Raw genomic sequence first — 26,465 nt, forward strand, 5'->3', positions numbered from 1 at the left:
CTGATCTTCAGGTTAGCTGACGTTAGCATCATCAGCTAACAGCAGCATTAGCTTAGCCGCAATACCAGCACACCGGGTCGTTTACTGCAGCTTTCTTGAACCTATGCAGCTGTCGGGAGTTCAGATTTTATCTGCTATAAAGAAGGGAAAAAAAACAAAAAAACACTTACAGTTGGAAATCAGACGCTTCAGCAAAAGCTGCTTGTGAATCCTGAGGATAAGGTTCGCTGACTGTCTACTTTTTAGTGAAGCGATAATAACACAGGAAGAGCACCGACATACTTCCTGGGGATCTGACCAACCAGCTCAAAGTGCCACATATTTTCCCTAGTAGGGCGACGTCATGACCCGCCCTACTCTACCTCTGATTGGCTTAGCCTGATGTTGTTGCCGTAACTTTAACGAATCATTGCTCTTTACGCAACGACGGCAATGAGGGCTAGCCAATCAGAGGCAGAGTAGGGCGGGTCATGTCTTCGCTATCCTAGGAAAAAAAAAAATAAGTTATTTTCACACCCCTAATGCAATTAAAGTGAAGGCAATAAAATCTATTAATCGACCTACCTACCTACCCACCTAACCTTAATGACTTGTTTTTTTCCAATTTGAAATATCCAAATATTAAATATGTATTTTCTAGATTTTTTTTTTCTGTTGTCAACATGTGCCAAAGTTTATAAAATATCCCTTTTATTTGGTTTGAGCCAAAGAGTGGCTCGTGTGGTGTCATCCTATATAATCTTCCAGCAGTATTAATAATAACTGCACCATTTTTTTCTACTGAACAAAACACGCAATCCTCTTCCACAGACTTTATTTCAGCTGACTCGAGACAATCTTCACACAATCTTCTGTACAACACTGTTCCCTTCTTTGAAAACAACAACAAAAAACAATTAAAGTTATGTACAAAAATAAAGTATGTTAAAAAAAATACACAATGATACAAGACAAAAAAAACAACCATTATTAATGCTTGTATATGGAGGGCTGCTATAAATAGTGTCAGTACTCATTTGAGCTTAAGTTTGTGTAACTGTTCTACTGTTCATGAAGAAAATCTCATGGTTTTGTTTATTTGATTAGAAGCCAGTAGCACCATTCTGAGTTCATCCATGACAAATAGTGTCATCTGAGGCTCGGCGACACCCCTCTTTCGTATTTCACATGAATAATGGGGCTCATTGGCTCCACGCAGTGCAAAAAGGAAAACAAAAATACTTAACGTCAACACAAACCAGTGAACGAGTAATTCAGCCTAAAAATGCTGTCAAATCTTTCCGAAATCTCTCACCAGGAGAACTTTCCAATGTACCTCTTTCCACCACGACTGTAATTTCAACAAGGTAACATTTCTCATACTTAATTTTTTTTCCACATCCATATTTTCAATTCATTTCTAGCTACGATTGGCGGATACAATCATCTAAGCAGGCAAGTTGCCCGGAAAAAGCAGCCCAGCGAGACTAGCCAAACATCGACATACATTTCTTGTGAACGAAATGTAAATAAAAGTGTAAAAAGAACACGTGATTTTCTTCATTCTTATGGACGAGCTCTGTTGTGTTATTAAATTATCATAGTGTCAAGGAGTGAAGATCAATATTGGAAACATTATCCTTCATAATTTCTTTTACAAAAATAACAGTAAAATATGTTGTTTGTACGTCCTCCAGGAGCTGCACTGCACACATTTCCATAAACACAAGTATTAAGTGTAAGCCAGTTGACTCACAGACAAGGCAAGACGTGAAGGCAGATGAGCAGAAAGACAAATAATGATGTGACACAGCAGGGGAATGAATATGCAAAAACATACTCATGAGTCTGTTTAACATAGCTTAGAAGCCTGCCATATACGGAGTTACAATTCAAAATTTACTCATTGTCGACTATGATATATAAAAAAAAAAACATCTCACAAGCAACTTTGACTTTTTTTTTTTCCTGCACCCGGCGGACAATCAAAACTTAGCACATTATTATGCTGAACCAATTGAAGTCTTTTGTTCTCGATGGCAACTTTGATTGTCACTTTTTGGGGTATAAAGCACATGTTGGTTCCAAAGCGAGCAGATGTAGATTTAGTTCCTTTTTTTTTTTTTTTACATCTCTGTTGGTCAATGAGAATAACTTTAACAACCGTCCAGCTTCAGTCTTCAGTCGCGTGAGACTGACTGTCGAGTGTGCTCGCAGATCACAGAGACAATGTGACGTTAATTTGTTGATACGTATAGCAGTTGTAGTGCATTCTAGAGACAGCTGGCTTGGTCACGTGAAGCACTGAGATACAGTATAGCAATACATAATACAATAAAAGACACTTATTAATCCATTATACAGTGTATGTACATCTCTGTTCAAAATGCTCAAGTTAACTGACTCTGACATAACTCTTTCTTTTGGACTTAATCTTTGCCTTGCAGCTGTTTCTTTCAAAAAAAAAATTAATTTATTACAGACCAAACACTTTTTTATCATCGTCTTATTTCGTTTATATCTGTTGCTTGTTTCCCTACATGGCCATAGTGGTCAGGTGCTGATGCCCGAGCAGCCCTTTGCGCCCTGCACCCGCCCCCGGATGCCCCCCTCCGTTGCCATGGCCACAGTATTCCTGCAGGTTCTGACGCAAAGTAACCAGTGCAGAGCCCAGACAGGCACGATTTGGAGCCAAGACCCCTCCAGGCAGCTGGAAGAGGACAGTGGCCACCCCAGCCATGCCGTCATCTGTGGGCTCGAGGGTGATGGGCCCTACCTTAAAGGAGGAATAGGAAAAGCCCATGAGCTGAGAGAGGAAAGGGTCAGAGCGGCAAAAGTGCTGGTAGCCGCTGTACGTGGATGGGTGGTGATGATGTGAGGCGGGAGTGCCAGCTGTGGTGCTGGCGTAGTGATGGGTGTTCAAGTAGTGCAGTGGTAGGTGCTGGCCGCTGTTGCCCCCTCCACCTAAGGTGAGGTGGTGGTGGGCTGTGGGTCCCGAGCCTGGGTCATGTTTATAGGAGACAGGTCCTGCTCTGCCCCTCTGGCCCACCACCACCCCACCTAACTTGCCCGTGCGGGCATGAGCAAGCGATACAGTGCTGCCCCCCACCCCTCCACCAGCTGAGGGCAGGTAGATGAGCTGAGGCTCCTCCGGCTCAAGGTATATGGTGAGTTTCGCAAAGGGCCTTGATGCCATTTTGGTCATCTCCTGGATGTGGCGACGCTGCTCCCGACGGAAGTCGAGGAACTGCTTAACCTTCCACAAGAGGACGCAGACCGACAGGAAGAGAAAAAAGCAGGAGAAGAAAACAGAGAAGAAGACAAAAAGATCAATGTGCGCTTGGTCCTGTCGCAGAAATAGCAGGCCCTGGGATTCTCCCTGTCCCTCTTCCGTTCCCACACCTCTCAGAGCGATGTAGAAGCGGCTGGATTTCAGGGAGTGCACCTCATGGGGGAAGGTGATGACCACACGATCTCGAACACTGCGGACAATCAGCACTGTCTGCGGTTTCCACACAGTGATGTAGGTGATGAGTCCTTCAGAGCGCTCCTCTCTAATTTCCCTATCTGCGCCCGGAGCTTTTGCCTGCAGCTGCAGTGGGTTGTGGGAGAGAACGGGACCTCCGAGGCCTGAAGAGGCATTGGCAAACACCTTTATCGGGGATGGAGGTGAATCCTTATCTGCCCCAGTCGTTGTCCCCCGAGTCACCGATTCCTCCTCGATCTTGATGGTGTGAATCCCCGTGTACCGATCCACATTGACGATGAAGGTGTCATGAGAGTTGGAAACGTAGACCTCCACCTCACCGAAGGTGACATCGATGGTGACCCGAATGTCCACATTGGTGAACTTTGGCTGGGCAGCGAAGAACACAGTGCGCCCCTTGGGCAGGTTACGAATGGTGGGATCATGGAAGCAGTTGGTCTGCGACGTGGGGTCAAAGCAGCACTCTGTGTCCACATTGAACTGACGGTAGCACTGACGGCCATTCACCGGTGTGCCGTTGAAGGAGTCTTTGCACTTAGCACACTAAGAGGAAGAGATAAACAAATACAATCTGAGCAAAATGCTTTACGGGAAATACACTTTTTTTTTCTCTCAGTATTGCTTAATAAAAGCAAAGAAAGAAAAATCAAGGATACATTGTGACATAGACTATGGTCTCTGTGTAGAACATTCTTCAAAGTGATATCACACTGTTGGAAAAATTACTTGGAGGCTTGGTTCAAAATCAAACACATCGGACATTTATTCTTGCATGAAGGAGCAAATACATGCCACCCTCAAAGAGAGGTGTCCAGCATTGCTCACGTCACTCCTCCGTAGGGCAGCCCCCACACAGTGTGACAAACAGTTGACAGTCACCCCCATTCCCTTTGTATCTGCTTTCGTATGGTAATACAGACTTGGTTGCAGGTCACAAGATAAAGACACAGGGGAGTCGCCAATCAAATGCGGAAAGTAAAACAAAAAGGAATCACTTGCAAATAAGAGAGAAAACAAAAGAGACTTTTCGGAGCCTGCGGAGCCACAATGCAAACAAGAGGAAGAGATCAATCTTTTTTTTCCATCACACATTTCTACATACTTGTTGCCTGTAGCAGTCTTTCCGGTCACTCTGAGGGCTGCTGAGGCAGGAGGAGGTCTCCGTGTTGTTTTGGCAGGGACAACCTGTACCATCATGTTCATTACATGTGTCTGCGTGGCCATTACACTGACACCTGCAGTTAAGAGAAAAAAATGTAAGCGCTAAGAAAGCAGAAAAACAGAGAAACTGACTTTCACCAGGTTTGTGTGTCCATCTGGTTTTTAGTGATGGTCTTTTTATGCCATTTGCACGAATGCATTTATCCGATTTATAGCCATGGCGAGATTTGTTTTATCACTAGCAATTTTTGTCACTATAATGGCGAGTTAAATTAAGAAACATTATTTAGCTGTACAACATGCATTGAATTGTAGGTTAAGCTGATTATATCCGACAGACCAGTCATTGTGTGCACCCAAAATGACACTGATTGTGGACACTGCCAGAGCTTTTTTAAAAGCCTTATATTATTTTATATATAACTAACGAAGGCATTGTTATTGTGTCACGGCATAGGAATACATTGACTGCTCAGCAGCAAACATTACTCACTTATCACATTTCCCCTGCAGAAGGAAGAAGCCACTAAGGCAGCTCTCACACTTGTCCCCGACGCTGTTGTTCTGGCAGTTCACACACACGGCGTTATCTTCTGTGGGACCCTCAGACACCCAGTTCTGTATCTGATAAAAGGATAAAGAAAGACGGACCTCTGAAACTTACTGTTGTTTTTGTTTTTGCATATAATCAAAGCCACAAGGCCACAAAGATTTCATACACTTACGCTGTTAGGGTCCAGAGGAAACAGCCGTGGGTTTTCAAGGGCCTTCTTATGTTCATCCCGGGACAGACACACAGCGCTGTTTCCCTTGCAAAACTCACGACATGGATGACAAGTGCCGCCCCCCTTTGCTGAGCCCACAAACAGCGGCTTACACTTCTCACAATGCTTACCCTAGAGTTGGGGCAAAGAGAAATAAATATTCACCACTGAATGTGCAAAAAAAAACACGTCTACAGTGTGCGGATGTGCACGTTTGAGCACTTACTATAGTGTTATTGTGGCACTCAAGACAAACATCTGGCTTGTTAACACCAGCGCAGTTGCTGTGTTTGTTGCAGCTGCACTGAGAGGAGCAGTTATCCCCTACAAAGCCAAAGTGACACTGGCAAACTCCTGGAGACACACACGTCCCATTCACACAACCTTGTGCACACACTGGCTCGCACTGACCAGAAACACTGTACAAAGAAAAGAACAACAAGAGAAAATTTGTATAAACCTGTCCAGTTTCTATAAAGAGCAACATGGTATTCGTTAACTATCATCGTGTCTTACCTGCTGAGTATGTAACCCTGTTTGCAGGTGCAGTGGTATCCCTGGGGTAGGTCGTGGCAGTCCTGAGTACTGTTGCAATGGTGATGGTTGTTAGCACACTCATCCTCCTCTGGACAGTGGAGGAAAGACCAACTGCTGTTTCTCAGGGGACAAACACCCTCACTCACACCTGAGAGACAAAATGAAGGGAGAAGAAGAGCAGATATTTAACTCTGATTGGTAACACTGTACGATGCTCAGCCTCTTGAACTGACAAATTGAAGACTCTTCTCACCGTCAAGTCCTCCTTGCAGGCAGCGTCCAGCCCCGTTGCCCCCCCGGGAGGCACACCAGCCACACTGAGGCCTGGCAATGCACTGGGAGCACTGGGTGAGCTGGGAGCACTGAGGAGAGCAGGAGTCGCCCCCAGAGAGCAGTCGACCACACTGGCCCGCCTCACATCGGAGGGGCACGAAGGACGGGCTCATGCACTACAGGCGGGAGGGGGAGGGGATAAGGTTTGTTGTAAGCTAATATTTTTATCAAATCAAAAACACAAAATAAAAAGCTCAATCACTTTATTATTACCTGCTGCAGAGCCATACTCCACACACAGTGCTGCCAGCCGCCATCAGAGCCTCTGGAGCCCAGACAGAGGCTGCAGTTCTGGAGACTGTGGCAGGGAGGAGGGCACGGCAGAGGAGGAGATGACTCCACCTGCATGGGTGACACGTTGAGCAGAGCGTAGCTGAAACACGTCCAGTCATAAGTTGGGTTCACACTCAGAATGCGTCTCGTCTCGCCTGAAGAAGGAAGAAGACAGTTGTTTTCATGAGAACAGAGTACCCCAAATAATAATAACCATAATAATTCATCCATATGCTGCTAGGTGTGATTATCATAGTAAATAAATCACAATTATTTGTGCTTTTAAAGTTGTTCTTACATGGATACATTTTAAGCTACAGACTTAACACTTCTTCATCACCACAGCCTGCGTACCTGTGCGTTTGAACTGGCGAGTCCACATGCATTTTCCAGAAGCCGTACACTTGGGGCAGTCAGAAGCCTCACAGCTCGTCTCAGTGCAGTTGCTGGACAGGAAAATCTCCCTCTGGTTGATCCTACAGTCATGTTCAGATGTACAGCTTACTGAGCTGCTGATACAAGCCCCCTCTGGACAGTTTGTGCACCACTTGCACTGCAAAGCAGGCTGGGAAATGGAATAAAGGACAGGTGTTATTTGACAGTAGGGGTTTCTCTTTGATAAAAACTGTTAAAGTTGGGTTGTCGTATGTTACCTGTGACTGACTGGAGAATGTTTTAGGGTGTCGGGCAAGGCATTCACTGCAGGTCTTGAGTCTGCGACACTGGTCTGGTTGACGAGGGGTCGGGGAACAGGGAGACTGGCCAGTGAAGCAGCCCATTCTGAAGAACAACGGGGGACAGACGTGTAAGTAAGATCGTATTCAGTAGCTGCAAACTCCAGAACAGTGCCATTCATTTAGAGTTACCAATGCGTTACCTCTCAGCAGTGTCAGAAGACGCACAGGTTGCTCTACACCAGACGCAGCTGCCTGTGGTGGTGTTGCAGGTCTCTGGTGTGGGCAGCAGGGCACAGGGGTCAGAGGGCACAGAAAGGGTTAGGAGTCTGCCCAGCGTGACACCATTGAAGCCTCCAGAGAGGAAGAGGCGACCGCCCCAGCTTGTCATGGCAAGAGACACCGAACGATTTACTGGATCTCCTACAGCTGACACTGGGGGAGAGAGATGCAAATTTTAAGTTAGGATTTAAAACTTAACAGAACTAAATCTGCAGCCAGACATTAAGAGGCTCACCTGGTTGTATCCAGGTGTTACAGTTGATCTGATACAGAGACACAGAGTTACTGTAGTCTTCTGCTTCTGTCCTTCCACTGACAATGACCATGGTGTCTTTGATCAAGGCTGCAGCGTGGAAGAAACGGGATAGGGGCTACAAAACAAAGAGATGATACAGCAGGGATAGATAAGTTGTCTTCATGCAGTTGATAGAGGTTAACTATTGGCTTGTGTAATTGTAGGAGGGTGACAAACACTAGTTGAGGTCAGCTTCTTACCTTATTACCCTGTGAGGGGACCAGAAGAGACCAGGTGAGGTTGGGGTAATACAGACTGTAGAGCTCGCCTGACGGCTCCACTGTCTCCACGTGAAAACGATATCCTCCAAAGACATAGATGGCATCAGTCTGCTCATGGTAGACTGCCGAGTGGCCATATAAACCTGGTTGAGGAACAGATGAAGCAAAACAGGTTTATGGTGGGGGGAAATTACTTTGTTACGTCTATATTTGTATTGTTTATTTTTTTACACACTTTCAAAATGTGAGTTATACTTATACAACTGGTGCATCAGTGAATAAGTTCCTGGCCAAGTAAAAACTATGTCACAACATAACAAAAGGTTTCAAAAACCTGTAGGTGGTGTGCCAGTGTGGGGGACAATTGTCCAGTTTCCGGAATGAGGGCCGAACTCCAGTAGATGGTGGTTGAAGCCATTCTCTGGAGAGTAACCTCCGATCAATAACACAGAGGACTCTCGACGTACAGTTAAAGTGTGACCTGCCATTGGGGGCAGCACTGAGCTCTGTCAGAAGAAGAAGAAAATGTAATTAGTTTGAAGAGAAACTTGAGATTTTTCTCATTTTTTTTCTACAAGATATCAAGTCCAACCTTGTGTTCTCTCCAGATTAAACTGCTGAGATTGAGGCTCCAGGTATCCATAGCGACACCGTTTTGAGTGACACCGCCTACCACCAACATGAAGCTGTGACTGGCTCCGTGGCTTCCAGACCCAGAGTCATGACTGGTCAGCAGTGCAGAGGCGTGGTGATAGCGAGGGTTGGGAGTCGAACCCTCTTCCACAGAGCTCGTCAACATTTGGGTCCAACGATGCTCCAACACAGAATATCTAAACCGACCAGTGGGAAATGTGTTATTGTAAACCAATGGAACATTGCACTATCTAGATAAAGTATGATAATGCCTAAAAATCCCATAACATGAAAACTACACAAAGTAAACTCTTGGGATTGTGTGGCCATAGCTTTTAAAAGTTTAGGCTACACTCTCCTACCTGTAGACATTTCCCAGAATGCCCTCTGACAGAGAAAGCCCTCCATACATCCAGAGGTTGCCCTGGGGTCCAGACACAAGAGTGTGTCCCATCCTGTGGAGGAACCTGTGGGCCTGGTTCTGTCAAACAAGAGTGCATATGAATGTGTGTCAGTGTGTTGTGGAATGTGTAATTAATGAGCTGCACAAAAAAACAAAAAAAACCTTTTTTTGTTTGTTTATCTATATTCCATTCTTACCACTGTCAGTTGTGTGTCCAGCAGCGTTTCCCAAACCAGGCTATTGGAGTCCCGGGGAACAGAGCAGTCAGAGCCTGCCCAGCTGTCTGAGCACACACACACTCCTAGCGACTAAGACAAAGAAGAATACGTTGGTTAGCTAGGACATGTCTTCTCGCATCTTTAGTATACAGGCTTTGAAAGCTGAACTGTTAAAAAATGTGGCTTCTAGAGCAACTTGGAAAATGTATCCAAATGTAAACTTGTTAGAAACTGTCCCAACACTTACTATATTACAAGCTCCTCTTCCTTCTGCTACTCCACAGTCCTGAGGGCACATGGGCCGGTCGCAGTGTGGCCCCCCATATCCCTGAGGGCACTGGCAGAGCCCTCCTTGGCACAGGGCCCCACCTGGACAGACAGATCCCTCTTCACCCTCCTCAGAGCTCTGGTGACACCGGCGTACCCAGAAAGATGCATTGAACCCTTGAGGCTTGTTTGAAGAGACATTGGCTTCAAAGTACACGGAAATCACACCTGGTGGTATAAGAGATGACACAAAATTGTGACAATGACGAATGAATAATGTAAACAGTCTTTTTAATTCTGAAAGTGTTGAAGTTTGAAACATACCTGAAGTGGCCTCCACTGTGATAGGCTGAGTCCTGGTGGTGCCACAAAATGCACCAATGAGGTTGTGATCGGAATGTACAACTCCATTGCTCAGAAAACGAGGTAGGCCATCGAACACATAGACATAAGAGCTCTGAAAAACAAAGCATAGTCAATGGAATTAAAACACTTAAGGAAATGCTGACAATTTCTGAGGCAGAGCAGCCAACATGTTAATTTAAGGCCATGTTTGTACTCACTTTACAGTATGTATGGGAGTCTGGATGTAGCGTGAGGGCGACTGGAGGACAGAGCTGTCTGGGCAGACAAGGTGCCAGGTTCTCAGTCACAGACAGGACCCACAGGCAATGTGAAAGTCCCCCTTTTCCCTCTGTGCCACTCCGCCATCCCAAAGACGAGGACAGAGGCATGGCGGAGGAGGTGGTGGAGGAGAGCAGGACAGAACGGCCCTGGCACTGGCGGTAGCATGTGCCATTGTTCCTAATAGTCAGGATAGACAAGCCATAATGAAAGAACCTGCATCAAAGATATTCCTACTGTTTTCACACTTTGTACTTTTATCTATTTTTTTTTATGTAGTCCAATCCTTTACTTCAAATACTTTTAACTCAGTTCAGACACAAAAGAAATGTGGATAGATCTTCCAACTGTATAGTGATGATCTCCTTACCTGGGGTCTCCATAGTAACCAGGCAGGCAAGACTCGCAGTGTGGCCCCTGAGTGTTGTGGGTGCAGTAGCACTGGCCTGTCTGGTTGTGACAGTAACCTCGGACAGGATCTCCATGTCCGTTACACTCACAAGGAACACAGCCACCGCCACCGGCCAGGGCTGAGCCAAAGCTGCCTGGACGGCAGTGCTCACAGTGAGGCCCTGTGGTCCAATCTGGAAGACAGAAGAAGAATGAATGAACAGGAACAAGAACACAGGCTAAGTTTATGAATCGTGATCGTGATTTTACTTCATGATTAAGTGAGTAAGAAACAAAATGATGGCTGAAAGAAGAAGGTATTGAAATCCATCTATTAAGGTCTCACCCTGGCATTCATCACAGATCCCTGGAGCAGTAATACAGGTGGAGTGGAAGTTGCAACCACAGTCCACGTCACATTCAACACCACTCAGAACCAGAGTGGCGGGGTCAGACGTCCATCCCAGGGAACATTCACACTCAAAGCGTGGGCTGCCGCTACATTGACCCTCACGACACTCATTGTAACAACTGTGGGAGGGAGAAAGATTATGTCCTTTTTCCACATTTACTAGAAGCAATCCTGAGGACTAAATCCCATAGGTTAAGAAGCCCTTTATGTTCAGAAAAGTGAAGAACGAGTCAACAGATGAATATATTTTTAGACAAAGACTCGTACGTCTGGTTGCAGTGCAGTGTGCCATCTCCTGTGTATCCTCTCTCACAGTGGCATTCGTAAGAAGTGGGAGTGTTGATGCAGGTGGCAAAGGGGTGACAGTTGTGGAGGCCAAGCCTGCATTCCTCTACATCAGGGCAAGTGGGGTAGGACCAGATTGCGTCTTGGTCTTCGTCATCCAAGTGCTCCAACTCCATCTCCATTTCCAGGGGTCGCGGTGGGGCCGATGTCTGGGGCTCAGGGCTGGAGGAGCAGAACAAAGAGATAAAATGGTGGACAGGTATAATATGTATCTATCCATCCATCCATTTTGTTAAGGCCCGATGTGGAAGTTTTGTTTTAGTTTGAAAGATAAAGTTGGCTGGTCTTTTAAGGTATGTGAAGCTTCAGAAAACAAAAGCTTGCCATCATTAAGAAACACAAAACATTATTTTACTGCTTTATACTTACCATTGACTAGTTTTTTTGTGAACAACAAGTTAAAGATCACAAACACATATTTAATTGTAAACACTGTACCCACAACATTTTAGGTAAACATTACCCATACAACAGAGGAATCTCTTCTTTCATAAGAAAAAGTCACTACAATGTGTAATGAGAGATATCTTACTTTGCAGCCCGGGCTTCAGCCACAGCCACGCTGCAATTATACACTGAAGGATCATCCATTCCTGCCCAGTCTCCCCTCAAACATCTGAAAACATAGGTAGGAAACATAAATACAAAGAAGTCAATAAAATAAATTCACAAAAGGATTTATTACTTATTATCAGGGGTATCTTAGGTGCCTTATGTACATTCCAATGTTTGCCATACTTACTTTCCAATCGTGGGATTGTTGTAGTCACCACACCATCCACACTGGAATGTTCGCTGGCAGTCAGTGCAAGTGTTTAATGCTGAACACTGCTTACACTGAGGAACTGAATGGACACTGGACAAGAGCAAGAGAATCAAGAAAAAGCATAAGTCATTATTGAACTTAGATTAAATTCAACTATGACAAAATATACATGAATGTCGTCTGTTCTGTTTCTGTTTAAGTAATGTGAGTGAACTACTCTATGTGTTTAAATTGATATCATCAAAACAAAAAAGAAATCAGGTAACTATAGAGTCATGGCTGTAAGAATTTGGAAAGTCAGACATTTTTTTGTTCATGGTCTGTGCTTCAGCACATTGTTTAAAATAAAATCATGACGACCACCACATTAGTGACTAGTCTCAAGCATAGTTAGAGAATTTATACATCAATATTTATTGATTTAGAACTGTGTGAAATTTAGCCCTTATAACACAGTAAATAAACCGAAAGTGTCCAAAAGTAATTGAACACTTGGCGACTAAATGTTTCTTGGCCTGAGAGTTGTTATTACATCTAGGGGAAGTTTTTCTATCAATATGAGAAAAGAGGGTACAGCGCGAGTAAGAAAACAGTTAATGAGGCTCAAAAATTCAGTAGGACAACATTCCTCAACATACAGACAAAGTAAAAAGGTGGAATATTCTTGACAGGCCAAGTCAGTAACATGACCTGAATCTAATTGAATGGCATCCCACCCCAAATCCAGACAAAATGCAAAGAGAGAACCCTCAACAGGCATATCTGTAGGTGGCAACAGTGAAGCTATTGGACAGCATGAACATTGAAGATGCAAAGCTAATGTTTTTGGATCAAAGATTTCAGGACTTCCTACAAAATATCATGACTTTGTTTGACTGGGGTATTCATGTGTCATCTGTCCAATTACTTTTGAACCCCTAAACTATGGGTGTTAAAAGGGCAATAACTCTCACAGTTCAGTTCAGTCTATATAGAGGTTAAAGCTAAAATAAAAATAAAGCTGAGACTTGGCACTTTAACACTGTTCATTGATGAACCAAAACCAAAAAATGTGTAACTGTCCAAATATTTGGTTTGGACTGTATGTGCAACTACAAGTAGTCATTATGTGTGACAACTCTCAACCCCCCCCCCCCCAAAAAAAAATGGAAAAGTCTTTAAAAAATGTCCTCGTTTTACCTGTCGTACCAGTCCCTGCACTCTCCATAGGGGTATTTTGTGAGGTAGGCAGCAAAATAGAAGCAGGCCTGGGCTGACTCACACCATGCACACTGGCTGGAGTTCGAGAGGCACTCACCACACGTCTTTCTCCTTTAAAAGAAAAAAGAGGGGAGAAACAAAACAGGTGAGTTGTAGGTTCAATATGAAATAGCCCATGTTAAAAAAAAAAAATGCAGTTTTTCAACTCACTGGTTGCAGACTTTAGGACATCCTCTTGGGTCACGTATGGATCCATCTAGTCTTCCCCGACGACTGCACTGGTAGTCACCTTTCTTGCTGGAGTTTATCTGCCACTCGCAATAAGGGTCCTGCAGGCCAAAATTAGCTTTGCATGAGTCAAGAGTAGAGTAGTTTCTAATGAAGCTACACAATATGTGCACCATAGTAAGACTTTTCAGGTGTTATCTGTGTTGTACCTGAGTACAAGCAGAGCAGTCTCTGTATTCTTCACACAAAGTGCAGTGCTGTGGTGCCAACAGCAGATGGCGCTGACCTTCTCCCTTTCCTTCACCCTTCTCCCCCTCACCGTTCTCCCCCTCAGGGCAGGGTTCAAGGTTCAGACTTTCCCGCAGAAGGCAGCGGGACAAAGATGGGCACCAGCCACAGGACTGGTCAGATAGACAGGCCAGACAGGACATGTACCCTGAGCAGGAGCCTGAGCGGTAGGGCTCCAAGAACAGGAAGGAGATCTCCTAGAACAAGAATGAGTTACAGGAAAAAGAGGGTATGAGGTAAATATCTGCTTTTGTGTTATAACTCGAGAAAACTTATTGTGCACCAAATTTACAGAAACCTAAAAGTGCAATTAATGCCAAAAAAAAGTTTTGGTTTTATTTCACTACTTGCAGGTTAAACTGTTGAAAAGAAGTTTAACCATGGCAGTACTCACGCTGCCTCCAGGCAATGTTCTGTTCCAGATCAGGGCCATCTCACTGGTCTGTCCTGAGCCCGAGTTGTTAAGGTAGCCCTCAGCCTGAACAAGGTAATGGTTGCCCCTGGTCAGGTTAGAGAACAGTCTACTGCCATCTGTCCGAGCCAGCAGCTTCAGCTCCTTTTCCTGCTGGGCTGCCCAGCGCCCCACCACATCCTGCTCAGCCAACAGTTTCACAATTTACAGAGAATTGGAGAGAAAGAAAACATGGAAAAGAATTAAGTAACAATATGTAAAGCAAATATCTCTGCCTTATAATTTAAAATATAACTAATAGCAGTGGAATAGCCCTTATTGACAGATTCAAGGAAGTCCAACAATGTGTAAAATGTAATATTCCATAATAAGGCAGTGAATTACAATCATGTTATTCTACAGTTATAGTCAAATGTTTTTACTTTTTCAAGACCCATCACTCAAGCCAAAATCTTGTTGTCAAATGAAATCCCAATAATAGCAAACAGACTCAATTCAGGTTACAAATACACAGGGATTTTTTAAATTTTTTTTTTTAATGTGCACTAAATACCTCTGTAAACATGCCTGCTTTCCAAAAGTTACAGGACTAATATTACTACATTATGCCTATTGACAATGATATAACCATGTCCACGATTACTAAATCAAAATCAGATAACAGATTTGTTTTAATTTACAGAACTAGACTAGTTTCTATTGTCGACAAGCACTTTAACTCACCAGTTGGCTGGAGTTGGGCCCTGATGCTATTCGAGCCTCGAAGTGGAGCCTCTGGATGCGACCCCACATGGACACCATCTCTGTGGGAGGGGGTGCTGGTGGAGGCCCCCCCCACAACGGGTGGATGAAGCCCCTGAACTGCAGGGCAACATCCATTTCTGTGGTGGGGCTAAGGATGATGGTAGTGCTGCGGAGAATGGACACCTGGTGGAGGGGGGAAGAGGACGGAGGATAGTGGAGGATGGACGGAAGTGGAAACACATCAACAACAGCACTATTCTCTACAAACTGCTCCAGAAGTTTGACAAACTACTTGGAAAAAAATGAATCTTGTCTATGCAAAACAAACAGAGAAAAATAATAAAATAGAAGTCAGCATCGGAGTCAATAAATTAAAAAGCCAAGAAAACAAACGGTAAAAATTGACAATAAAGGCAACCATAATATTTAAGTTGAGGAACTGCAGTGGAGTCAAAGTCTCAAAGCAATGTTGGAGGAAGGAAGGAGGAATAAGTATAAGCAGAAAGGGAAGTAGTTACAACAACAAATAGTACAGTTAGCACTTGAGGTTTGGACTCCGTACCTTATCAGGCTGGGAGTCGTTGCGGGGGTGCTGGAAGGTGAGCAGGTGCAGTCCCGGGACATAGTTCTCGGTGCGACAGGAGTGGAGGGAGGTTAGGAAAAGGGTACGCTCCCCCCACCAGCCGTACGCCCCTGAGATCTGGTCCACACGGCACGCACTTTGCTCTGTGAGACCGAGAGGGAGAGGTCAGCACACAAAGAACACATCTGAGCTTTTAAAATCTCTTACAGCAGTTTCCTATGATCTACTACTGTACTGAAATGGGTGTGATCGTTGACTCTTGTGTGATGTGTTTTCAAAAGGAGAAAAATGACCTCACTGCACCAAAAGAAGTATGGGATTGGACAGGCAAGTCAAATCATGGTGTGAGTGGCCTGTCCAATCTCTGCTGGGTGTAGTCAAGTCACTCTACTTCACCTCTGAAACACACCCAGCAAGAATCTGAATCTGGTCCCTCCCATGTCAACAACCAATATCTTTCTCTCAGTCTTGACCCTTCTCTTCCACCCTCCTTCCTCCCTCCCTCCCAGGGTCTCACCTGACACGGGTAGGCAGGACTCATTCTGAACACACCAGCCAAATTCACCAGGGGCACGAGCCAGAGAAGCCGGAGTGCCACTGAACACCAGACAGGACTGGCAGTCAGACAGGAAGCGAGCCAGGCCCAAGCAACCAGTGCTGCCACACTGTGACCAGAAAACAGAGGTTATACACCACAACTGTAATGCAGACGCAGATTCATACAGACACAGCAAACTAAAGAAAGAAAATGATTGAGTGTTTGATAGTTTTACTATTGTATGAATCAGTGAAAAGACTACAAGGGTGCTATGAGGGAAGTGTTACCGGGTCCGTGGGCTGGTACTCTCGACAGCGGCCTTCACACCAGCTGCACTCCGGGTTCTTAAGGCACATACTTTCATCTAGTGCCTCAGCACAAACTGAATCCTGGTAAGGGAACACAAATGCGCAGATATACACAACAATGTAGTTTTCATTTGAGGCTCCTGGCCAAAAAATGTTTTTCATCCATTCTCCCATGACTTCCCATTCTCTTGTTTTTTGGTACTTTCACTCACCCTGTCACCTTGATCACTACTGACAAACAGTGGTACTTTGTAAGCCACAAGGTCTCCACGGGCAACACCACTGTAGCCCCCTGCAACCAGCAGCACTCGTCCCTCCATCACAGCAGCAACATGTGAGTAACGTCCCCTGACAGCATCACCACCTTAGAAAAAAGGAAAGTTTAAGTGCACAAGTAACAACCACCAAGAACCAAGTTTTGCAAAATAAGGCAAAAAAACCCAGCACTGTTTGAGTCATGGCATGCGAGAGTTGTGACAGGGGCTGCAACCTCAAGGAACTCACTGAGTAACCATCTCGTCCCAGCGGACACCCATTGGTGACAACCCAGATGGTAAAAAAAGATCTCCTCATCATAGCACTTCTCCTCTTGGTAGTGTATATGTACATTCCCCCCTGGGAAAGAAAAGCAGGAAGAAAAGAGATAAATATACAAATACACACAGGGCTGCACTGATTAACACAGTTTATATCTGTTCATTTTCTCTATTCTCACCGTAGACCACCATGTAGTTTCCAATGACTGTGGCTGAGTGGAAAGCTCTCTCTCTGGGGCCGGTTGCTGGGAAACGGGAACGGAAGGATGTCCAAAACCGCCGGTTCACGTGGAACACGTCTGTGTTGTTGACCCTCACGCTGAACCTAAAAAAAATATACGGCACGTATAATTTTAATATCAATGTTGTTACTTTACTTGATGTTCAGAATGTTCTTTGGGTAATCACTCGCTTACCTAAAATGTCTTACATTTTTCTGCCATTTATTTTTTATTTATATCTATTTTCATCTTTTTTCTGTTGTGGAGTACTTAAAGGTTCAGTGTATAGGATTTAGGGGAATCTTTTGGCAGAAATAGAATGTAATTTTCATAATTATTTTCCTAAAATGTTGCCCTTCCTAATTCACAACAACAAATAAATGTGTGTAGAGAATGTTAAATGTTCTCACACTCATCCCAGTGGCGATTTGTACTACTGTGTCCAGTATGCAGTAGAATATATGTACCTGGCAGTTGTAGGTCTGTGGCCTCCATAGACCAGCAGTGTCCTGGATGGGCTGTGGAACACCATGGAATGACCAGCAGTGGCTGGGGGCTTCCCACCAGTGGGCTGAACTGTCTCCCACCGTCCAGATCCATGTAGGCCGAAGCAATACAGCGAAGAAGAAAACATGTCCTCCTCAGTGCGACCTGGGAAATAAGATGAGGTAAAATGTATTTCTTTCGGGATAAAAATGTCAATCAAAACACACATTGTAAAGTCAAAATATTAGTGAAACACACCTCCAAACACATAGAGATAAGTGTCTACTACAGCTGCAGCGTGATTTGCCAATTTAGGAGCGCCGCGTGAATTGGAAAAGCCAAGTTGTTGCCAGTCATCGTAGAGTGGCCGGTACATCCAGACATCACTGGCCAGGGAGCCGTTTGCTAGCTCTCCACCAAAGACAACCATATTACCCATATACTCTACTGCTGTGTGGGAATGACGAGCCATCTGATAACACAGGAGACACAAATATGTTAAATAATAAATAGCAGAGTGAATATTCATGTTAAATATATTCACATTACATATACTCCAGAAGCAGGAAAATGGGGGAATATCAAAAAATAAGAGAAAACATTTGCATGCACTGCAATAACCTGATTACCATGAAACCTATTTTTAGTGTATATCAACAAAAATACTTACAGGAGAGTGACCGTAAGACCTGCTTTCCCACTGGTTGGATGTAAAATTGTATTTGATCAAGTCACCAAGAGCTCTGTTCAGATCAAATCCTGCAGGGAAGATTCGTAATATTCAAAGAAAGTCGCACATTTTTCAAAATACAATCAGACACTAAAAGAGAATATTTGTCAAATTGGGTCCAAAAGCTGGTTAAAATGTAACCATTAAAACAATAGTTATTTAAAAGTGATTAACTGTTTCAGGAGTTAGAATTAAAAAAAAAAAAAAAAATCTATGCAGGAATAAAAGACAAGTAACGTAACAGTCTGTTAAATATGTGGGTGGAAGGTCAGATATTTTTTTTCAATATTTAAATAACAGAATAATTCAACAGCATGTCACGCTCACCGCCAAATAAGTACATGGCTCCAGTGGAGGACAGGTACACGCCAGCAGAACCCGTCCTGGGAGGTGTGTAGGGGTTTCCCTCACTCACTCGCCACCACTGCCCTGCCCCACCGTCGTCATGGAGACCAAGCTGGCAGCTCTCACCCAGGAAGCCTGAGTTGCACAGACAGCGCTCCCCTTTCTGAGACAAAACATGCAAAGTAAATAATAAATGTTTCATTTAACCACAAAACTAACTGACTTAGCCTAGGCTTATTGAGTAAAAGAAGCATGTTCATTAAATCCTCCCCATCCCTACTGTTACCTTATCACACAGGCCATGCACAGAACAAGCCTGGGAGCACACAGGGGTTGCACAAGAGGCTCCTCCCCAACCCTGATGACAGTGGCACTTCGATGTAGAGGAATCACAGCGCCCATGACCGCCACAGGCTCCAGGGCACACAGAGAAAGTGTAGGTGGCATTGAAACCCAAGAGGTTGTAATTAGCATCACTGAAGAGATGAAGCAGCATCTGTGAAAAAGGAAATTAAATGTTGATCACGATTTACAATTTACTTAAGTGAGAATGCAAATCCAAATATGACTGGAGTTTCATGCATGATGACATAATTGGTTACCTTGCCAGACTTGGCTTCAATGGGTTGAGGCAAAGTGTTGCCACTAAGACTGGCTAGGAGAGGGCTCTGGTAGGAGTCTCCATCATACACAAACAGGTAGTCATACGTACACTCTGTGTCCATGAAGGTGAAATTCAAGACAATGCGGTGGCTGTTGCTGGAAGCTGGAAGACATAAAAAAGATGGTGACTATCAGCGTGATAAATGTCAAACTTGCAATCACTCCTACCAGAAAACTAACCATCTATATTGCGCAAGTTACCATTTAAAAAACTATTTTCCTGTGTATAAAATGCAATTGTAGTTCATTGTACCTTTAATAAGCCACTCGCAGTTCCCATTGACAGAGTAGTTTCCTGGTCCATCTGTGACATAGCCTGGTGGTCCCCTCAACACCTGCCTGTGGCCCTTGCAGTCCCCTGCTTGGCAGGCAGGCAGCTCCGCCAACAGCAGAGCCACCAGGATGAAGGAGACAGGAAGGGGGGAGGCCATTACCGGCACAGCCTTAAGGATGGGAAGAAAAAGGCAAGGTTTTCCCCAAGGTATCTGAAGGGTTTAGGTGCTGTGGTAGTGGTGAGGATAGTTATTAAACTAAGAACTATGCATTTTAACATAATTTTGAACAAATTAAAATGAACTGTCTTCTCTATAAATGATTACCACCAAACAAAACAAAGCCTTTAGTGAAGCTATAATGGCTTAGATGCTGTCAAAAAACCAACAACACTTGAATCCTTAGTTATAATTGTAATGAAAACCCTGAAAGGATGAGAGAAGTTGATCTGAACAGACACATTACTACCAAAAATAGGGGTTTTTGGTGCTAAAAGTTGGGCCGCAAATATGTAGACCAAATCTCTTAAATTGGGAGATATTAAGACAATGCAGCTGGACAATGGATGTTTCTAATAGAAATCCAATAGTCATCCAATCTGGTGGTTCCTCAAACAACTTCGTGTGTTCCTCACATCGTCCTCTCAGTAATAATAATAATAATAATTATGTTGTTTTTTTTAACAATCTGTTCTCACTGCAAAGTTCCAGTTTAAATCTACATGACCCTTCCGTAAAGTGAGAAGCCATTAACAGTAACACTGCACCACTGAAGAATGAATTACAACGCTTGCTGCGCATTGTGAGACTCAAAGGAAACCTCTGGAAAGAAAAAACAAACAAACAAACAAACAACAACACTGATTAGGATGTAGCGAACAACTGTTAGCTCGACGCACACCTACGGTAGCTCGCAAACATTTAACACCGCATCAATCTGACCAAACAAACAGGAAACAAGGGTTTTAACAAACGTTATTACATCATAATAAATAAATTAAAAAAATACACCTCAACATGGAATTTATTCATTGCATTTCCTAAATCCAAACAGATGTCGCATAAACCAGCAACAAGAGGCTCTCCGCAGGCTATCACAACAAAGCCAACGTAGCAGGTTGCTCGGCTGAGCTAACAGTACACCGTTAACAGCCCGAGGCCCACTTTGCTTATTAATTACTTCACATTATCACACTTACCAAATCCCGTCTCTGCGGCTCCATGATCATTTACATTTTCGGTTGACCTTTTCAACGTCGGCCAGCTCGTTTAAGTGAAGGCTGGTAAAACTGACCGCTAACTGAATTAGCTTGTTGCTAACGAGTCACGGCGGAGGGCAGCCCAAACGGACCGGGGCTGACGACACCGAGCTCTCCTAAGCTTCGTTCGGATCAAGCCCAATCCAGATGCGCAAATCTGCAGCGGCTTGCAGTCAACCGGAATAAATCATTCTATGGAGCGAAGTAATTATGCAATCTCCAAATTATGTTTCTGCAACTCCGGATATTTACGCGTGTAAAAGAAATGCTGCCTGCCGACAACAGAAACGTTTCGACAGCGTCTGCGCGCCACAGCCGCGGTCCATGTTACGGACAGACGCCGTTGTTGTTGTTGTTGTTTTTTTGGAGGGGGGTGGGAGGGGGGGTTGTTTATGGCCGGCTGGCAGTAACCAAGGTGGTCGCCAACACAAAAACACAGCGCCGCGAATGGCCTGATCCCACTGCTGCCATCTAGCGGAGATGGGAAACAACGTTTTAAACATCTGGACGAGACCACACGGACAATAACGTGGTATTTTACCAGAAGTAAATTCTGTATCTCTCCCCCCAGTGCAGCATTTTCGTGAATTAAACTTGATTGTAAACCATTATCGTGAGAAAGTGTTATAAAGACAGCATATTATATACAGCTAGATTTGGAGCAGCAGTAGTATGTCATACTATAAAGTATTGCTTTAGCTGTATCCCGCTGATCATGACCACTTCTTGGCCAGTCTGTGTAGTGAGTGATGAACACCATGGAAATGCCATTATCCTAACCAACAAACCAGCACTGACTCAAGAGTACATTAGACCACTTTATTGTGACAGAATGAACAAAATCATGGTAAAGTTGAAAAGCTGTGAATTCAAATCATTTTTTTTTTAAACAAAAACACTTCATTCTTTTGATTTCTGATAGAAATACCTCCACATATATTCAAAGATAACAAATACAACATCCCCCGAAGTATAGAACCAAGCGCTTTGAATCACATTCACGAGGAAGGTTTTTGTGTTATTATTGACCTCTCAGGCATTAAGAGCTAAATGTTAAGTTTCCTGAAGCAAAATCACAAATCAAGAGACTATTTAATCAATTATTTTATACTCTCTTGGCCCTAAGTATCAAAGTCATACTTTAATTACATCTCAGTTTCTGCACTTCCCTGTATGATGTCAGTATTCACATAACATAAGACCAAATTTTACCTTGCATTTTTTTCCACTGGCTGCATATTTCTTTCTATTTTGTATTTTCAATCGCACAGCTTTGGGTCAGCAACCATTCTTCTTCAGCATCTTGGTCTTTTATGATGTGTGTACAGCCATTTTTCCCGGAGCCAGAACCATAGGTGTACTACAGAGCCCAGGGCCAAAAATTGGAAATATCTTCTCTTCAAACTTGTGAGTAAGAGTGACCAGGTGCGTACCTGTTCCTGTACCCCCGTCCCAGAATGACACCTCCCCCTTGTCAATATTTAGCTTGATGCGAATCCTTTCAGGACGTTGCAGCACCTGCAGCGTTGTGCGCTCAGATGTTAGGACGGTATACGCCCCCTTGCTCAGACCTAATGACCACACACCACGGTGGTCCGAGACTGTAAACTTCTTTTTACGGGCCACTGATTCTTTGCATACTCCCAGAGTCCACTTGGGGATGTCACCAACAATGACATCCCATCTGTGTTTCCCAGAGGTGTAACCTTCAGCACCCAGGACAAAGACACAGGGATCAAAGCGCTCTGGGTTTTCAGGGGCGGTCTGCCGCTCTGGGCTTTCTTTCATACTGGTCAGGTCAGCATTCAAAAGCAGCCATGGAGAGGCTGTGTTCGGGTCCAGCACCACTGGCTCTGCACACACAGAAAGACACAAAACACTGCAGTGTCATACTGATTCTTTAAAATTGTGTTCAATAAACTGGCAGTCTTTGATGGCATGTACAATGTTTTTAGGCTAACTCTGTAGAATGTTGTTTTGTTGTGCCAATCATCTATTTCAGTTTTTACTGGAATGATGTTTGAAGTATGCACATACAATTTTGGTCCTTAGGACCACAAGCCTTTCTAATCCCCCGCCATGTAATTTACTCACGATATTTAACATGGGCCTGCACATTCTTCCATATTTTGAAACTCAAAGCACCAACATGCTTGCCCATGTTCAAAAGAGAGTCGTTAAGAAGGCGAGGATCTTCACGAGGCCACTGGGCTCTACAGCAGAGATGGGAACAGTTGACGTTAACAAAAATAAATCAACAAAATACGGCAGAAACCTTCATAATGCAGAGTTTCATTATATTCAATTTAAATATCCAACAATCATGCAAATATTTGCTAAATATAGGCAGAATTTTACTTCCAGTTTACTTCACAGTGACTATTCAGTTTTGCAATGACTTACTTTCTTTTTAAATTCTGGAAATTCTAAAAAATGAAAGAGAATGATTGAGATTAGGTCAAAACAAGTCATAAAACACTTAAACATCAGAGACTAAACAAGGTGGCGCCGGGCTGCCCTTTCTTACACGCAGGAGGGGGAGATCTTCATCGCCCATCGCTTTCTTGAGAGTCTCAATGAGCTCGTTCAGAGCGACAATGTCCTTGTTCGTGTTGGCAATCAGGTCCTGTATGGCAGCAGTCTTTTCATCCTCCTCAGTCGCCAGTTCTGTTAGCCGCAGAGTTTCCTCTGTGCGAAGCACCTGGTGGAGCCTCTCAAACTCTGCCTTGATCTGGTTCTCTGCTTGCCCAGCCTGATACTGTGTCAGGTCAGAGAAAATAGTTTACATATACAGTTCACATACATTTATAAAAGAAAAGATGAGATGCAGTATGTGTAGTCTCTGGTGTGTTATATGTTTTGTACACATGTTTTGCCCTGTATGGAGTATCTTGTTGTTTATGTGCCATGCATTTACTATAAAAAGAAAAACTCTTAGTCACTCTCTTTGTGTAAGAGAAGTAATTCCTAGTATCCAGCCATCTGCATGTTCTCCAGTACATGGAAAAAAAACAAAAACATGAATAACTATAACATGATGAGACACGTCAGTAACTTTACCTTGATGTACTCCACTGCATTTGTGAGTTTACGAGTCATTTTCTTGTATGATTCCACTTTCTTTTCAAAAATCTGGACTTTGAAGCTGAGCTCTTTCTGTGAAAGCCCAAAAACAACAGAAGATATTTTAGTAATCAGTGTTGTGCCAAAATCAAGAACACGTATACCTTCATTCATAGGTGTTCCTGTCATCCCTCAGTCACCTCCATTTACAGAAGATCCAAAATTGCAACTGTACACCTGTAAATGTGACATTATACCCGACCTTGTGTAAATCTACAGTATACTGCAGCAAAAGTGAAAATTAGTTGACCTGCGATGACCCATGTTTTTGGAAAGGCCCAAAATGTGATATTTAATTTAATTCAAATCTGAAGAAATAGTTGGATGCACTAAAGCATTGCATTTGCCAAAATTGTAAACACATAGTTTAAACTAATTGAGTCGAACAGACACAAATCCTACATCCACGTTTTGGAGGCTATAGTTGTTGGTACACAGATGCATTGCGTTATGCAAACGTTCAAATAGTTGTTCTTCCCTTTTCTTTTGCAAAACTGAGCGTTTTTTTTTCTTTAGGAAATACATGTTTTGGGGGTTAACACTCGGTTTAAAACTGGTAAGACCACTTTACCTTACAAATAGGTGCGCCGTCCCTCAGAGAACACAGCCTGTGCGTACTGTGGAGAGTGACGCAGTCCACACACACAGGCTCCTCATCCTTCTCACAGAAGAGCTCCAGCGGCTTCAGGTGGATGTTGCAGACTTCCTTAGTGGGGCGACTCTGGCTCGGCCACCTGTTCATCTCTTTTTGGAAAGTCTCACAGGCGCTGCTGAGCGCGCGGTTGGCGATGGCATGCTCCTGCCGGAACTCTTTCCTGCAGAGGCCGCATGTCTTGCCGAACTTTAAACTTTCCTCCAGGCACTCCCGACAGAAACTATGGGTGCATGGCAGCAATACGGGGTCCCGGAAGATGCCCTGACACAGCGGGCAGGTGAGTTCCTGCTGGAGCGATACAGCACCCTCGGACACGTCCTCGTCCATCCCGTCAGCCATGGCTTCACGGGCCCCCTTTAGTTTACTTTCGTTTTCAACAATCCCGCAAATCCAACACGCACCCGCCTGGCTCTTTGTGATATATCACGGCCTCGCGCGTTTGTAACGACTCACAACTAATGAAAACATATCTTAGCAGATAGGTGGAAAATACAAAACACGAACGGTCTCCGAGTGGATCAAGTTCTCTTCCCCACCAACTCCCTTTCCGAGTTCCTGGAACAGACAGTAACCGGAACAGGTTTTTACGACACTGCCCTCTAAGGGATCGGGAGATCATTACACACATTTATATCAATTATTTTTTTGATAATCCCATACACTTCATACTTTTTATCTTATGTATAGAATTTTTTGAAATATTTTTTTCAGTTTTTATAGCCTTAATGGTTGTGGAATTTAGTTTTGTCTGCAATTGCCATGTTTTCAAATTGTATTTCCGCTTTTAACTAATTATGCATGTATGCTTCTGCCAACCAGGTTTCAGTTCACATCCTTGTCTGTTCAGACTTATAATATAGCTAGTTAGTGAAGCTTTTGAAGGAATTCTTGTATGTTTTTAAATGTTTAATTTATAAAGTTAATTCTTATTAAACACAAAGTAGTAGCCATGATGCTGGACAATCCTTAAAAAAATGGATGTTGCTGCTAAGAAGCTTTAAATTCTAAAATGTGGATGTTCACGGACATCTTCAATCCAACAGCACATACGATTTATACAATCATCGCAGTTTTAGGGTGGGAGATAAGTATCACCATTTCAGTATCCAACCAAATGTGAAATATGGTCACAAAAAGTGTTTTTTATGATGTCACAGACAAGCTGAACTTTGACCTTTGAGATGTAAAATGTCATAACTTAATAATTTTACCCTTTTGGAAATTTGTGTAAAATGTCGTCATAATTGGTTATGAATTCTTGAGTTATGGGGCCTGTGTATCGCCTTCACAAGAATGGGATGGATGTGAGGCCATGGTGACCTTGACCTTTGACCCCCAAAGTCTTAATCAGTTCACATTTGGGACCAAGTGAACGATTGTACCAAATTTGAAGAAGTTCCTGAAGGCATTCCTGAGTTCGGGAAGGCATTCCCATGTTCACGAGAAAGCGACAGACAACCAAATACCATAACATCATTCTGGAGACTATACTGTTGCGAGTATATCCAACAGGTGGAGCCACAGTGCCATCTTGTGAGTGTGTCTCTTACCCTGCTAGAAAAAATTGCTAAAACACCATACCAGGTAGACTTGCATCTTTGTGTGTGTCCACTAAAGAATCTTTGCAACCATTTAAAACATGAACTACAGCAGTGAACCTCAGAATAGCCATGATTCAACGCATGTCTGCTGCCTTGGACCACATACAATGGGTTCAGAAAGTCCTCAGACCCCTTCACTTTTTGCATACTTAAGTTTGTTGTAGATTTAAAAAAAAAAAAAAAAAAGCTATTTATTTATTGGTCAGGTG

General features: G+C 43.6%; 2 protein-coding genes across 3 annotated transcripts; both read right to left on the reverse strand.

The window, feature by feature from the left end:
* Positions 1 to 797: 797 nt before the first annotated feature.
* megf8 (multiple EGF-like-domains 8) lies at positions 798 to 21,256 on the reverse strand. 2 transcript variants are annotated; one of them, XM_069703908.1, is made up of 44 exons: positions 20,818 to 21,256; positions 19,600 to 19,789; positions 19,286 to 19,449; positions 18,970 to 19,179; positions 18,666 to 18,846; positions 18,279 to 18,367; positions 17,867 to 18,080; positions 17,590 to 17,773; positions 17,081 to 17,226; positions 16,870 to 16,980; positions 16,578 to 16,729; positions 16,345 to 16,446; positions 16,037 to 16,184; positions 15,499 to 15,662; positions 14,916 to 15,119; positions 14,175 to 14,372; positions 13,702 to 13,977; positions 13,475 to 13,593; positions 13,244 to 13,375; positions 12,041 to 12,154; positions 11,831 to 11,914; positions 11,221 to 11,460; positions 10,888 to 11,072; positions 10,522 to 10,735; positions 10,091 to 10,331; positions 9,852 to 9,984; positions 9,508 to 9,755; positions 9,240 to 9,350; positions 9,002 to 9,120; positions 8,599 to 8,836; positions 8,341 to 8,512; positions 7,986 to 8,149; positions 7,726 to 7,861; positions 7,412 to 7,643; positions 7,188 to 7,314; positions 6,889 to 7,087; positions 6,475 to 6,689; positions 6,182 to 6,377; positions 5,908 to 6,076; positions 5,618 to 5,810; positions 5,353 to 5,523; positions 5,121 to 5,251; positions 4,569 to 4,701; positions 798 to 4,009 (listed from the first exon to the last, which is right to left on the reverse strand). In XM_069703908.1, the coding sequence occupies exons 1-44, from the start codon at positions 20,845 to 20,847 to the stop codon at positions 2,516 to 2,518; spliced, it is 8,673 nt and encodes a 2,890-aa protein (XP_069560009.1). In that variant the 5' UTR covers positions 20,848 to 21,256; the 3' UTR covers positions 798 to 2,515. The 2 variants fall into 2 exon arrangements, with proteins under 2 accessions (XP_069560009.1, XP_069560008.1); XM_069703907.1 differs by having other exon boundaries at positions 6,889 to 7,099.
* Positions 21,257 to 21,682: 426 nt separating this feature from the next.
* Positions 21,683 to 25,221, reverse strand: trim35-28 (tripartite motif containing 35-28). The gene is made up of 6 exons (XM_069703910.1): positions 24,572 to 25,221; positions 23,938 to 24,033; positions 23,405 to 23,635; positions 23,281 to 23,303; positions 22,972 to 23,090; positions 21,683 to 22,730 (listed from the first exon to the last, which is right to left on the reverse strand). Exons 1-6 carry the CDS (start codon positions 24,992 to 24,994, stop codon positions 22,189 to 22,191), a joined length of 1,434 nt encoding a protein of 477 aa, XP_069560011.1. The 5' UTR covers positions 24,995 to 25,221; the 3' UTR covers positions 21,683 to 22,188.
* Between the last annotated feature and the right edge of the window lie 1,244 nt (positions 25,222 to 26,465).

The sequence above is a fragment of the Brachyistius frenatus genome, unplaced genomic scaffold (genome assembly GCF_029030835.1).
Source record: "Brachyistius frenatus isolate BFR_SWC_R1_liver_20210118 unplaced genomic scaffold, ASM2903083v1 Contig_48, whole genome shotgun sequence".
Lineage (NCBI taxonomy): Eukaryota > Metazoa > Chordata > Actinopteri > Embiotocidae > Brachyistius > Brachyistius frenatus.

Coding starts and splice junctions, on each gene's coding strand:
- megf8 (XM_069703907.1), bottom strand. CDS start 20,847: ATGATCATGGAGCCGCAGAGACGGGATTTG. Junction 11,915..12,040: donor AACAATCCCACGATTGGAAA/GTAAGTATGGCA, acceptor CTATGTTTTCAG/ATGTTTGAGGGGAGACTGGG. Junction 9,351..9,507: donor GAAGAGGAGCTTGTAATATA/GTAAGTGTTGGG, acceptor TCTTTGTCTTAG/TCGCTAGGAGTGTGTGTGTG.
- trim35-28 (XM_069703910.1), bottom strand. CDS start 24,994: ATGGCTGACGGGATGGACGAGGACGTGTCCGAGGGTGCTGTATCGCTC. Junction 23,636..23,937: donor ATGCAGTGGAGTACATCAAG/GTAAAGTTACTG, acceptor GACCTGACACAG/TATCAGGCTGGGCAAGCAGA. Junction 23,304..23,404: donor AAGATCTCCCCCTCCTGCGT/GTAAGAAAGGGC, acceptor TTCATTTTTTAG/AATTTCCAGAATTTAAAAAG.